The sequence below is a fragment of the Podarcis cretensis genome, assembly GCF_951804945.1.
Source record: "Podarcis cretensis genome assembly, chromosome: 17".
Classification (NCBI taxonomy): Eukaryota; Metazoa; Chordata; class Lepidosauria; order Squamata; family Lacertidae; genus Podarcis; species Podarcis cretensis.
Genome location: NC_137187.1, coordinates 31,019,343 through 31,035,072, shown reverse-complemented (window position 1 = coordinate 31,035,072; position 15,730 = coordinate 31,019,343). Strand labels below are relative to the sequence as shown.

General features: G+C 40.4%; 1 protein-coding gene across 2 annotated transcripts in view; it reads left to right on the top strand.

Moving 5' to 3' along the window:
* Positions 1 to 15,730, top strand: part of TRPC4 (transient receptor potential cation channel subfamily C member 4) — a 59,398-nt gene that overhangs the window by 8,597 nt on the left and 35,071 nt on the right. For both annotated transcript variants that reach the window (XM_079959253.1, XM_079959252.1), the window contains exon 2: positions 2,694 to 3,098. In XM_079959253.1, the coding sequence (XP_079815379.1) occupies positions 2,721 to 3,098 (378 nt within the window). In that variant the 5' untranslated portion in view covers positions 2,694 to 2,720. The remainder of the gene's footprint in view (positions 1 to 2,693; positions 3,099 to 15,730) is intronic.

The window sequence follows — 15,730 nt, the reverse complement described above, 5'->3', positions numbered from 1 at the left end:
TAGCCTAAGCGAGAAGTCACTAGAGTGTGGACAGCTGAGGCCAGCCTATACTGGTCCAGGAACAACCAAAACTGGGAAACAGCCTAAGCTGGCATAAGCACTCCAGACCACAGAAGCCACTTGAGACTCCAGTGACTAACTGGAATCCAGGAGTACTATGATCCTGTTCGTTCAGAGGAAGTGCAGCTGCTTCCAGTGTAGGTTGTACATATAATTCTCAGACATAGGAACCACCCACAGGACCAGGATTCAGCCTCATTTTATTGGTCCCCTTCCAGTGCTTCACTGCTTCCAGGCAGTGGTCCAACACCTTCCAAGCCTCTCCTGATTCAGATTGAATGGAGAGAGAAAGAGCTACATGTCATCAGCATGTTGATGGCGCCATGTTCCAACTCCACAGATGACACAGAACAGTTTCATATAGCTGTTGAATAGCATAGAAGAGAAAATGGACCCTTGTGGGAGCCCACAGCTCAAAAGGCACAGAACCAAGCAACAATCTCCTAGTACTATTTTCTGGTGATGACCCTGCAGGTAGGAGTGGAACCAATGTGATACAGTGCCTCCAATTCCTACCCCTCTGAGTCATTCCTGAGTCAAGACTCAAAGGGAATTTTCCTCTCGTGCCTAGAACATTTTGGTGTCATGCTACATGTGGGTCTAATAAAGAAATGCAAGCTACATTGGGCTCAGATCATGTTTCCAGGGTTCTGTTAGCAAGAAGGGATATTTATCCCAGTTATTGACGGGAAGCCACAAAATGCAGATGTTTCCCTCAGATTTGTGAGTTAACAACACCTGCCCACACTTACTTAATTGGCTTGTTACTTTGCAGATATTCTGATTGTCATACAACATTAAATACTGTATAACATTTTCACCAATATGGTGTCTTTTGAGTCTTCTTACACGGTGTAGGGGGAAAGAATAAATCCCTTTACATGGCTGTATGACAGAAATGGATTCAGGTTGTAGCTCCAGTGCAGGGGGATGAATGATCTAGGCGGCTTGCCTTTAAGGACCCTTACACCAAACTCAGACTGCTTCCTTGGTAATGAACATGGTGTATTCAGTTGTGTTCTATAAAGGTCATTGCAGGCCCATGCCTCTCTCTACTGATATGAACTTGCCACCCTTTTAGCATTAAAATCAATATGGAATAATTATGGGGGCATGTCATTCACAGGGTCTTCCTCATAGACTTACCGTATTTCCTTATCTGAAATGGTCTGCATTAGTCCCAAACTACAGTCCTTCCTAATGCAATGCAAGTGTTTGTTCTTGTACAGTATCATCAGTGTGTGTGGTGTTTTGAATATTGAAAGAAGGGAGATAACAAAGGGAATCGATGGAAGAGATCAGTATAATGAGGATGTGCAATGTAGTCTAAAGGGTTCAACAAAAAAAGTTGGGGTATCATGAAAAACTATGCTGTAATTGTGATTAGTACTGGGTATTCTGAAAGCTGTAAGAGAATGCATAGTGGTAAGCAAGAAATGTGATGGAAGAGGCTGCAGAAGGAACTCACAGTAAAGAGGACATATTCTAAGCTATAGTATTTCCTTGCATTAACATTACCACGGATTCACCTTACTGCACAGTCTCTCTCACCCTTTCAACAGATGTTCTGCAAGATATCATGGCCACTTAAGAGTCCCAAATTGTTTTGTTTTAAATGGCCAATAATGTTTTTGAAAATGTGTAAGATTGATCATTCAAAAACAACAGCAATAGTAACCTTTTCATTTAAAACATTGTACAGTTCAGATATCCCTGCTGCACACACACCTGTTTTTCATTCTCAACAAGAAAAATTATTATTGTGGAGTTTGGTTTGAGTTTAGGCCCATTTTTCTATTATATTAGTCTTTCAACTTCATTCTGTGGTTTCTGGCTTCATTTAAAAAATGACACTTGAGGGAACAAAGGAGAGCAAAATCATAACAAGCTTCCTTTGCTTTTGAGATGCAAGCGAAATGTTTCAGAATTATTTTATTTTCAGTCTTTATTTTTAGGAGGTAAAAATATTGCCCTGAGACTACACAGAATTTGAGGAAAGAAAGGTTACTGTGGTAATGGCCAGGTGCTTTCCTTTTAACAAGGCCAACTTTAAAGGATATAAATTTAGAGCAACAGCATCAGTACCAGTCAGTAGATATTTCAGTACATTAATGAAATGATTTCAAGTGCCTCCCAATAGAATCCTAAACTACAATATTGAGCAACCTTGCAATGCTTGAGGGTCTAAACGCAAACCTTATGTTGCAGTCCCAACAAATATTGACTACACAGTGTAAGACTTGGGCTTTTGTTTGGTTCTGAATTTTTCTTTGCAAGAAAAATGTTTGTATTTTCAGGCAATGGCCACCTGAGTTAACTCTGCATAATACTTATCAAATACTGTTCTTGGTTAAGCTCTCTGGCTGTCTTAGGTCTATTATGTAATTCAATTAAAACATATTAATTCATCTATTGTTTTTCAATAATATTAAGATAATACATAATGCTATGTACATAAATTCATAAAACCAGTTAAGCTTCTGTGATCTAAGTATTTATGCAGTTTTTCGTCTTCCTGTTGCTAAACATGAATACAACCATTTCTGTGAAATTCCATTGCTATAATAATAGTGTACTCGCTATATTGTGCTCCAGGAATGTTCAACTGATGTGCGTTCTCTTTTCTATTGCAGAAAGACATGGTTAGGCTGGTGTGAACTATGGCCCAGTTCTATTATAGAAGAAGCGTCAGTGCCCCTTACCGAGATCGAATCCCGCTACGCATTGTACGAGCTGAGTCTGAACTCTCACCTCCTGAGAAAGCCTATTTGAATGCTGTGGAAAAAGGAGATTATGCCAGTGTGAAGCAAGCCCTAGAAGAAGCAGAGATATATTTCAAGATCAATATTAATTGCATTGACCCCCTTGGAAGAACGGCTCTTCTTATTGCAATAGAAAATGAGAACCTGGAGCTCATAGAGCTACTTTTGAACTTTAACGTCTATGTTGGGGATGCTTTGCTACATGCCATCAGGAAAGAGGTAGTTGGAGCTGTTGAGCTGCTGCTAAACCACAAGAGGCCCAGTGGGGAGAAACAGGTATTTTCCAATGGAAGCTTTTTGTCTGTTGATAATTGCTGCTCTAAGTCTCTGTATGTGTGGAGAGGGGGCGTTCCTTTTCAGGATCATGGTTGATGTAGAAAGGCTTAAACCTCCTCCCATCCTGCAGGAAATTAAGGGAGACTGTGCCTCGAATGTGTTTTTTTTTTTTTAAAAAAAACCCCAATTGCCTCATGTGGATGCATCAAATGGTTAGGCCTTTGAAAGGTTTGTATTCCTAAACTGTTCCGAAAAGGCCAGTTGTAAAGATCCTAACCCTTAGTGGGAGACAGCTGTGCAGTAACTGAAAAGCACCTGGAGGGCTGCATCTGATCCCTGACGTAAGGTTCCTGTGTGATAACCAGACACACATAACTGACATACTTGTCTAATTAATGCATGAAAGGTTTTAGACCAAAGATTAAGCTGTCCTGCCAGGCTCAGCTCACCTTTGGAGGAACTAGGTTATCAAGCCTACTGTTCTCTCCCAGCCTACCTAAGAAGAAGAGGTTTTGAGCAGGTTGCTACAGCTGAGACCACATGGCTCTTACAAGCCATTACTGTGTTCCAATACCAACAATTAGGAACCTGCACCACTGTAGCTAAGCCAAATTTTACTGCCTGTGCAACTCTTTCTGAATGCTGTATGGAAAAACACATGAATCTGACCTTTGGAGAGTTTGTAAGTAAATCATTTTTAACTTACCAATTGTGTGGCCTTTTTCTATGTTAAGGCAAGAATTTTGGAACTCACAAGGACAAATTTTAAAGGTCTGTTTCCATGATTTGCTTTGCTGCATATTTTGTGTTTTTAAATCTCTTTTTGGGTTCTCTCACCAAAGTGTACTTGCCCCAGACTTGGATCTTGGCAACCAGAAAGTCTCCTTTCTATATACAGTGGTACCTCAGTTTACGAACTTAATCCGTTCCAGAAGTCCATTCTTAAACCGAAACAGTTCTTAAACTGAGGCACACTTTCCCTAATGAGGCCTCCTGCCGCTGGTGCCCTTTTACCATTCGGCTTCCATTCTTAGACCAAGGTAAAGTTCCCAAACTGGGACACTACTTCTGGTTTTGTGGAGTTCGTAAACCAAATAGCTCGTAAACAGGGCTATTCTTAAACCGAGGTACCACTGTACGTATATTTTCCCTTGCCACCAGCAGTTCCCAAGCCCTGCTTTAGAATATCCAGTATCCAACATTTGTCCAGGTCCCTTTGTGCCTCTCTGTTCCTGCTTCTGGTGAGAATAGTTTGGATGTCAGAGCCCTTGGGTAAGAGTCAGCCAATGAGGCAGGAGGAGAGAAGAGGCTTAATATGCAGAAGTGGACAGCCTGCTGTGCCACAATGTGTGTATCCAGAATGGCAGTAATATCATAAGAGAAGAGTGGAGGATTATAGTAAAGTGCTATGCAAAGCTGATAGGTGCTCTACTCCCTGAAATGTTGAGAAAGGTGTGGTGAAGGCAGATTGGTAAGTGAGATTACTGCAAAAAGTAGCTCTGAGGTTGCAGCAAATGCTGCTCTGTGTCAGTCAGAAACACTGGGAAGAGTCCTAGCAAATAGAAAATCCGAGCATGTATAGAAGGCAAGAGAGATAATATAAGACCTGCACCCCTGAATGATGTGCTAGAACATTTTTGTGTAGAGATTAGAAATAGATGTAAGTTTCTGGTCTTTTCTTGTCTGCTTTAATTTTCATACATTATCAGGGCACTGTTAAAATATTGAAATGAACAGCATATTGAAATGTCTGGGGGCATTTCACAATGCATAAGGTATCATTTAATTACACTATCTTGTTCTCATTGTGGATTCAGTAGTGAAAGAGAAGTAAAACGTATAATTCATTTCTTCAATAGCATAATGAGAGCTCATTGTTGTATTGTGAAAGCATTCAATGTATCATCCCTGTTTTTGCACTGCTGCAATGCTATGCAGTCTGAATGAAAGGGAATAATCAATTCCCCTTTGGAATTCTCCCCCCCCCCTTATTATCTTTCCATTTTTGGAAGAGAGAACAGGAGAAATCTCTGTATCCTCTTCTAAATATTATTCATACAGAATACTACATTGCTTGTTTTGTATCCTGTAATTTCAGACCTCATATATTCTTCTGTGACTCAAAATTCCAGTAATAATTCTATATAAGTAAAACCTCTCCCTAAGAAAGAACCCAGAATGAACCTTACCAAAGCTGCAAAATTCCTGAATCACGTTGTTGTTGTTGTTGTTGTTGTTGTTGTTGTTGTTGTTTTTACTGTCTTTTACTTTTTACTTTGCTCTGGAGTTATGAATGGGCTCTGTATATGCCACAATTCCGCAGGAGTGCAGGAAGAGCATTGAACATATTACATTGAACATATAATTTCTTTATGAAATCTCAGAAGCTAGGAGGAAGGACCAATCTGAATAATAATTCCAGTAGATGGAAGAGGGGCTTGAATTATGTAAAAACAGCAAACATTGCAGAATACATTATGCATAAGAGAAAATATACAAATATATTAATTTGCTTATTTAATACATAATATAAAATCCAACTTTCCTTGGGGCACAGTTTGGATTGCAGAAAGTTAATTTTTTTTTAAAAAAATACTGAGTTACATACTTCTCGGTGCACAGAAACGACAGATAATTAAACTTAGTACAAAGCACATAGCGCAATTCAGCCACAGTTAAGCACATTTAAATCATTCCAGTTGGTGCATTAATGTGTGTTTACATGTCTTCCATTGACATCAGACTGACATATAAATGCTTGTATTTGTCTGGATTATGCCCATTTTTTTTTAGTAGGATGGAAACAAACTATGAAACTTCTCTCATATGAAATGCATTCTGAACTCCACAATCCTTATAAAGGATGGACCACTCTCTCTATATATTTTCATCCCTGAAAATTACAGCTCCAAGGTTTCAACCAATCTTAATCTTGCCTGAATATGGCATATTTTGGACGCATAAGTCTGACTTGTGTGAATGTGTGAGTGAAAAGGGGGAAGCGTCTGTTTGTACCTGTGGTCTGTGAGAGGTGTGTGTGTACAAAAGAAATATGAATATGTTAGCGGTGTGTGTGTGGTCTGTGTGGGAGATATGCACTTAGGCAGAGAGAAAGGGAGAGATGTATGAGTGATATGTATATACTGTATATGACTAAGTGAGGCATGGATACATCTGTGGTCTGTATGTGAGTAGTGAGTGTGCATGAGGAGGTCTGAGGTTCCTTGTGGCGTGGATCCTGGAGCAGCTGCTGTAGTTGCACCATTATAATCCTGCTCTGATTTAGTCTCATACTCAAAGTCATGCAGCTTCTCTATGTATAGAGAAGGCTCCCTGTTTCAGGCATTATGTTGAATGCAATGACAGCAATGATGGGAGCAGGAAAACCAGTATGAGTTTGAGCATGGGGCTAAGCACATGACCCTGAATGTCCCCTGAACACACTTTCCTTCTACCTGAGAGTGACATGACTCCTACACACCTAATTCATATCAGCAACTCCCCTCACAGGATATGTGTGTCATCCTCCAAACTTCATTGGTCAATGTTAAATAGATATACTTGTATCAAGGGACCATCTCAGTTAGTTTTCTATATTGGCAAATAATGCTTTGTTCGGAGTTTGATTCTATAATGTCTCTGGTATGTAGCTAGATAATTAAAGAAGCATGCTAAAGTTGTAACAAATGCCGCTCTAGAAAAATTAGAACTGGTTCATAGCAAGTGCACATAGAAATGGACTCGGGAACAAACATCCAAGGCCAAAATAAGTTAAAATACTTCCCTTCACAAGCAAGAATAACTCAGAGTTCCAGCACAAAGAATGACATGCAAATAGTAGCAATATATCAAATCACAACATATAAACAACACAGAACAAGGCTTTGCAGAACTGAGACACTTGATCTTTACAACAGCTTACCTATCTGAGTGCAAACAAGTTTTGAGTTACTCAGAGAACTAAAAAATCGTTCAAAGGTGATATATATATATTGCACAGTTTGATGTGTACAAGAATGTCTGATTTATTACACATATCATTATTTATGTTCAGAGTTGATTGCTGGCTAGTGCAACTAAATGAGAGAAGGAGGCTATGTAAATCAAAGCCAAAAAAAGGATATCAGGCTATATCAAAATACTGCAGTAAATCCCAACTATGAAGTGAGCTACATGTTTCCATATATCATGTATACTTTTAAGTGTTGGGTTTGGGCTGTCTGGCACTCCTGAACCCAGTGTTAAGCTTCTCTCTTCCCAATCAAGCAACGAAGCCTAGAAGTCCTACTTGCTGTTGTCACTTGCAAATTTCAGCCTTGTTTGTCCCATCCTTATTAATGGTGGGTGAGGGAAAAACAACCACTTGGTTCTCCATATGCTCAGTTGTCCTTTGTTGTGTGGTTCCCAAGTGCAAACCCCATACAAGGGATTTTAACAGGTGGGCAGCTCCACCTACCTGTCAACTTTGTCCTGCAAGGCTGATACTGATAAGGATCAGGCCCTTCAAACCAAAAAGGTTCCCCACTGCTTACACTGAACAAAATAATTTGATTTGTTGCAAATTCTAGGAAACAGTAGTGAATTGGGCTCGGAACATGAACAAGTAAGTAAAGTGTTGAGGAGGTTAGCTCACTTTTCAGTGACTATTTGGTTCTGGATACATTATGGATATCTGTAGGTAAACAAAACAACACAAAACAAAACCTTGCACTCCATAGAGAGCTGGGCTGAATGTTAGTAAGTTTCAATTTCTTCCAAAACAAAGACACCATCCCAAAAAATATTTGGAGTAGAATAGCCACGTTTTTTCCATTCACTTTTGATGGAGCATCTGCTTAACAGCTCCAAAATAGATGCAAAATTTATTCAGATGTAGATAAACTATTGCACTGTTTTCTTGGCCCATAACATTGCTCTAATCATTTCCTTCTCGGTGACTTATAGCTCCCTTCTAGAAATCAACTTTTGCACTTTAACCCTCCCATTTGAGCGTAGTGCTGATAATGCCAAGGTCATGGGTTTGATCCCCATATGGACCACCTACATATTCCTGCATTGCAGGGGGTTGGACTAGATGACCCTTAGGGTCCCTTACAACTCTATAATTCTATGATTCTATTGCTGTTTTCAAATAGCATTGCCTTTATAGCCATTGTAATCTACTACCTCATAAGTTGCAATGTGGGGAGGAGAAAATTATGAATGGGAGTGCAGTGGAAGGGGGACAGAATAATTAATTCTCTTTTAGCACTATGGTTTCTCCCTTGCCTGCTGCTGCTGCTGCTTTGGTAACATTTTACTCCTTGGTTGCTTCATTCGCTTTCCTATATTTCTCACACGAAGGACCACTACCAATCAGGGATTAAATAAAAGAGGGTAATACCACAATGTGTAAATACACACTGCACTACTGTTTTGTATTTTATTATTGAAAAATTTTAACCATTTTAAAAAAGATTTTTGTCCACCACACAGGCATTCTGCTGGGTCACTTTGCCCAAAATTCCTTGCTCTGAAGGACTCCTGGTCCTTTCTCAGTGAGACATAGGGAAGAGGGAGCTTGGGGCCAAGGTACAGCCAGCACAAATGCCACATTAGCCACAGCAAAGCACTAAACATTCCAGGGTGTGTGTGAATAAACAGGGTGACATTCAATGTTTTGTACCAGCTCTGACCTGCAGCTTTGCTCTGATAGATGCCACAGACTTTGTAGACATGAATTATACTTCCTTCAAAATGGGCAAAAGCAGCCCCCTTTCTTGTTCTAATAATAGCTACTATAGCTACTTTATTCCCCTGGGTGGGTGCAAGAAACTCAGAAGTATTTGCAGTGATTAAGGTGCTGCACTACTTTGCAGTGGTCTGTACTCCCATGGACTGTTCCATCTTTGGCTGTGCTGCTGCAATGGATCAACTGTTCTGGGGATGTTTTCCAGTCACTTGCTTCTACGGAGTGTTATTTCTATGGAGAATTTCAAAGGCACTCATCTTTCATGGAAACACTGTCCAAACCTTCCCAGATTGCTCAAGCCCAGATTTATTATTTATATTTAGTGCACATGATCCTGGATTTCATGACCCTGAACCTGAACAACAGCCAGAACCCTGGCACAAAGGAGGAGGAAGGAGCTAGCTTAAGAAGACCAGTCATGCAAGCAGTGAAGATGCTGAACCTGAGCTGAAGTTCAGTGCCATGCTTTGGGAAGCAGGTGTAAGACTCTGACAGGGTCCTAGAGCCCTCTTACTTCCTTCTCAGAGCACTGGGAACCAGTGGTGCTGCCCTAAAACCATCTCTGCCTTACATCAGCTGTAAAGAATCTGGAAAAGCTGACATGATTAGCCTCTTAGCTTATTATTAATGTTCATGGAAGAAGCCACAGAGAGAGAGGTAGAAGGAATGGCTCTTTTATAGTCTGCATCTCTGGTTGTTTTTACTTTCCGGACTGTTTTATTGTCGAACAAAATGAACAAGTTATAACGTGCTTGAAGTTCTAGGTATCAATTAGTGTTCATATTTTCAGCGAACAATCTAACTTTGTATTGATTTTACTATAGTTTAAATGCCATCTAGTGTTTAAATGAGGCATTTCATTTTTGAAATGATCTTTGTACAATTTAAATCCAAGTCACTAAGGCTAATCTTTATAATGTATTTTGCAGCTATTTCAATTACAATCTATTTTACAGTTTATGATTGGGATTATTTTGCCCTGTAGCATTAATTACCTTTTTTTAGCCAATAAGCCACTATTTATTATAAGTACTTTGCCATATGACCTGGTTTTATTATTTTGGATCTCTATGAAGTTTTTAGTATGACAGAGCCCAGTTTTTTCTGCAGCAGCATTAGAAGTTCTATTCTGAAGGCCCTGGATGGATTTCCATCTAGTTTGTTATCACAACACAGATGACTCCTGCATCTATTATCACTTCATATGTTGCCCAAGCTGCAACACTACATTAACACCAGCAATATTGTAACACTTTGCTACACAAAGCTGCCACTAGCAATGACTTGTTAGCCCTCTTTGATAGGTGAGAATACAGCAATTTGGGCAATGCCCAAGTGGTTCAAAATTTTAATCCCATCTTGGCCACACTTCATTGTGTTAAAATGTGTAGCTTGCCCCCACATGTCTGCCAGCCAAGATCCATTTAGGCAGAAATAGCAGGGCGTCAACCTGGGGTCTTTTGCATTCAGAGTTTATGCTCAGTCATTGAGTTATAGACCCTTAGAATCGCACTGTGCCATTAAAATTGGTGACTCATGTCCTGCAGGCATGGTTGGAGTCACTTCTGGATTGACACAGAAGAAAAGGTTCAAACAAGCAGGTTCAGAATATTGTATTCAGATGCCTATATTTTCTCCAGTAGTCCATTACTTTACTGAAGTATTCTCAACTGGCCTTCTTTATTACCTTACTTTTAAATCTACCTCTCTTTCCCCCCCGCCACTAAGGCCCTCCAAGCAGCTCACAATAAATATCTACATAATGTTACACACTACCCCAATCTCTGAGTGGTGTAAGATTCCAGGGGTCCAGGGTCTTTGTTTCCTTTGGAAATGAGACACAGTGGAGACTTTGTGGTGTCCTTTTGATATATGGCATATATATATATATATAACATATATGCAACCTGAGGCTATGATGTGGGTTGGGAGGGGGCTTCCAGCAGTGCACTTTAAGAGGGTCCTGTGTCTCCCATTGCTGCAGCCTTGGATTCAAACTGTCAGTTCATATTGTGTTCTGGCCGTCCCCCCTTCAGGTTGCTGCATTTAACAGACTGCAGCCACTTTCCCCCCAGGTCACATAATCAGCCCTGCAATCCTGAACTTAGCTCTGCTAACTATTACTCCATGGAAGGAGGGGCTCCATCCCCTTGCTGTCTGGCACAGCCTATATCTTCCTAATGGCTCTTCATCTTCCCTTTGTTCTTCCTGATGGTTCTTCTCCCAGGTGATTTCCTGAATGGGAAAGCTAGTTTGGCCTATATTTTTCCTAAATCCAGCATCTGGCAGCCCATTTCAATACTCCAAGCATTGTTTGAACTCCCAACACCAATTAGACCCAGCAGCTATTAGATACAGGCATTTTGGGGAGCCAAAGCACCCACAAACCCATCACAATAACAACAAAACCCCAGTAAAATACAAATCCATTCAGCAGGAAGATAATGTTACATCCATTAGCAAAATCCCTTGACCTACTGTTCTTATTTTTGAAGATGGGTGAACAACATTAAATAGAAAATTAGCAACTTTGCAACCAGTCCTCATTACAAATTAAACAGATTCGTTATTCAAGGGCAACATAACAATGGTTTCTATAGTGGTGAAAAGCACAGCTATGATGAAGATTATCCACTAGTTGGCCTCCTGATGAATATGTATTATTTCTGGAATTCAATTATCTTCTCTTTGTTATGCTTTTCGCACATCCTGCTGGCAACTGGAGTTGTGATAATGTAAGAAATTAGCTACTTTGCATGTCAAATATTGCCCAGCTGATTACACATTATTTTTCCCTTGACAGAATCCATTGCATGTGGCAAAAACAGCAAACTTAGGGCATATACCAACATGTCTGCAATAGCAGGATTTTTTTATTTTTAAAGAGAAAATGAGGGGTGTGTATTATTCACATGTAAAAGAGGAGATGAGTGCTTGGCAGGAATCTGAAAAAGCTGTAGAATATACTAGACTGCTGTTGAAAGTCATGCCCAATTACCTGGAACAGGGGTTGCCAACTTTTTCTGGGCAAAAGGGCACATTAGGAATTTTGACAACAAGAAGAATCTTTATTACAGCCATAAGACAGCGAATTTTGTCAAAATGTTGTAAGTCACCAAGTGGCTGTCAGAGGCATGGCATAACACAAAATGGCTGTCGTGGGAATGTGATGCAACATAAAATTAGAGTACACTTACTCCTGCTGCTTCACTAACCTACAGACAGCCTAATGTTTCCTGTAGAAATTTAGCTGTGTTCTGCTGGTCCTGATTGGGGAGATCACACAATATGGATTTCACACACAAACCCATGAGCGCGTGCACACACAGATGCTGTTGCTGTATGTTAACAACAAGGATCATTCCCTAGTTCCAGGAAATATACATGAAATGGGTGCTCCTCCCAGCAGTGGATTTAGAACAGTTCAGGCAATTCCCTCTCACAGGGCACCAAGCTGAGGGGGCACAAAACAACAATAGCAATATTGCCTATATTTACATGGGGACCTACTGAGAAGATCCATAAAAAAGCAACTCTACCAAAGGAATTATTGCGAAAATAAGAAATATTTGGGTGTGAGTGCACAAGATTTTGTCCTTGCTCAGGACCCCATATTACCAAAGTCTGCCCCTGACATCACATGCACATGACAAGGCCCCCAATGTCGGTTGGAACTCGGTGCCTCTGATGTACAACATCCATCAACTGAACTTAACCTTCTCTAACTGAACAAGCTAACAAACAGCCTTGCTTTTAAGATTCTATTAATCTTACAGATACAGTAACATAGATCATGCTGTATGTGAGCAAAGGGGTTGCAGAACAGGAGAGAGAAGGCACAGAAACAGGGATGATCTATGTAGAAGGAAGAGTTGAGAAAAGCTAGTAGAGGGGGGAGAAGGGAAAGGGGTGAAAATGGGGGTGCAAAGAAGGTTGGAAAAAGGGAGTAGTAGACACAAGAATGGGGGTTGAGATGAAATCAGGGGCATGAAAGGGTCTGCAGAATAGGAGGGGATGGTGACTTCATAATTGGGCAGAAGGTGAAAAGGTTGGTTAGTATTCATTGCAGTGTACAAGAAGAGGAAGATGCAGGAGGTCACCATGAAGGTGGCTTGTGTACAAGGAGGTGGGGGTGTTGCACAAAAGGTGAGGAAGAAGGAGGGATGGGTTGGTGGGGCAATAAAATAGACATGGCTTCACAAATGAGCTTAAGAAGGTGAAAAGCAAGCATTACAGTTGCATGGGATGAAAAGGGCAAGCCATAGGGGTTTAATGTGATGGGGAACAGCAAGAGAATTGGCAAGTGGAGTTGACAGGCATGCGATCTCTAGTATTAAATAAAAAATTACCTATCCTCATCAAACCTGACTTCTGAACTGTCAGGTTTATGAAATAAACTTAACCCCTTGTTATATTCATTAGATATCTGCCAACCTTCTGCAAATTTATCTTGCCTTAGCCTTTTTTAAAGTGATGTCCAAAAACATAGCCACGTTAATAATTTAAAAAGCAGTTGGAGGTCAGTTAGTGGCTACTAGCCAGAGAATCTAAATGAATCAATATGCTTAGAAACAGTATACCTCTGGTGCTACTTTTGAGGATGATTACCGGAGGAAAATACTTTGAAAAAAATAGAAATGAAGAAATTTAAGATTATTATTATTGTTGTATAGGCACAGTAAACAAAGAGAATTTTCTTCCAAAAGAGCCCTACATTTGCTAATCAATTAAAGGCTGATTTGCACAATACAGTGGTACCTCGGGTTACAGACGCTTCAGGTTACAGACTCCGCTAACCCAGAAATAGTACCTCGGGTTAAGAACTTTGCTTCAGGATGAGAACAGAAATCACGCGGCGGTGGCGCAGTGGCAGTGGGAGGCCTCATTAGCTAAAGTGGTACCTCAGGTTAAGAACAGTTTCAGGTTAAGAACAGACCTCCAGAACAAATTAAGTTCTTAACCCAAGGTACCACTGTATATTTTTGGCTACATGAATCAGCTGCAGTATATAGTTGAAACTGAATAAATGCAGATGTAGACTGGGCAATTATGCATATGGTCAGAAATGATTGCTTTAATCTTAATGGCATTTTCCCTAACCACCGTGAGAAATTGCTGCTGAGCATGTTACCTGATGCACACATAATACAGATGCCCACACAGACTCCCTCCATAATTGGGATTACCCTCAAATCAGCTTCCACAACCATCTTGGAAATTGCTAGAAAAATTGCAGACAGCCGCAGACACCTTGGGGTGAAAGACTAAAGTCTTATATGTGTGCTTCTGCAGGAATAATGGCATGAGGGAGAACTGGGACAACATTTTGAAGCTCCACCTCCCTCCACCATGTCATGTTCTTGTTTTCAGCCCTTCATGTGCTTGAGGGCAGAATTGTGAAATGAGGCACCTCCTATATTCTTAGAGGTTCCCTCCACAGTTTAGAACCCCTGCTTTAGAGGTTTGCCCTCCAACTCACGGAGGGCTATAAACAGGGCAAAAGGGATGCACCAGAGGGACTGAGGCATAACTCTGTGCCCCTGATCTCCCTTATCATGAATACCAAACAGGGTTTATTTGCTGCTGCACTCTGTATTTCAATTCAGCCTTCCTTTTTAGAAGAATGTGACTGCAAATATTGTAAGCAAAACAAGAACACTTCATTCTAACAAACCTATCTGAGAATGCTCTCTGGAATGTCAATAACGTTCCCCCTTCACACTAAGACAGATAGGTCTTTATTTATGATGTTATGCCAGGGAAACAATCATAATTGAGGAGACTGTGAGTCACATCCAGATATACAGACCCATTTAAATTCAGCAGATGTATGAACATGGACACATAAATAATGACAATGTATTTGCCTTCTTTCGCTATGCTCCTCCTACAAGACTTTGGGAACAGTCTATATGCTATATACTGCATCACAATCTCCTGGGCAAATCATGACTCTACATTTCTACAGCACCTCTTCTCTAGAAATTTGACCTCTTGAAGCTTGAATTATTTAAATGTCTACTATGCACAGAATTAAAGCACATGGTTCAGAACTTGTATTTCCCTTGCTTGTGGGATTACTCTGCTGCAAGTGACAAAGGCAGAGATGTCAAACCGTTTAGCAACATTACACAGACAGGGAGAAGGGAAACTGTTTTCAGTCTTCATTCTGCGCTCAAATATATCTTTAGCTGCCTGTAGCTGCTTTCCTGAAATTTCCAAGATAATGAGAGCTCCAGGGCCTATGTCAATTTTGGGAGGCGGGTGGACTTGCAAGAATTGCTAAAACTAACGAGTTTCTCTGTATGGAAAAAAAAACATGCATAAACCTGAAGCCAATCAGATTAGTACTCTAGTTCTCAGTGTAGTCAGTTGCCTGCCAGAATTACTTCCTAAGATATCTATGCAAACAATTCAACAAACTGAGCACCTCAAACTAATTTAGGGCTAAACTGTGCCTGTGGTTCTTGTCTACTTCAAGTAAAGGTTTGAGAACCCAGCTATCACTTTGTGACTAAAGATGGATTGTCAAAGGGGATTTTTTTTTCCTTTTCCCATAGCACTAGTTCATCATGCAGATGTTAGTTAGAAATACTGATAGACTACTCTGGTTCTTGCTGTCGGCTAGTTTTTCTGCTGCCCTGTCCAGTGTGGTGTGATTCACTTCTTTGAATAAATTGGATTGGTTGTACTAACCAGATTGCTTGTCCCAATGTTGCCTTTGCTTGGTTCATGTGGGTCCACTTTGTTCTCTGCTGTCATAATCTCCTTGATGATCTGCATATCCTGAAAGCAGAACTCACACAATACCTTTGATTTATTAGAACCAACCAAACACCACAGTGAGGGAAACTAATTTGCACAAAACCACCCTCAGGCTAAATGGGAAACAAAAATACTG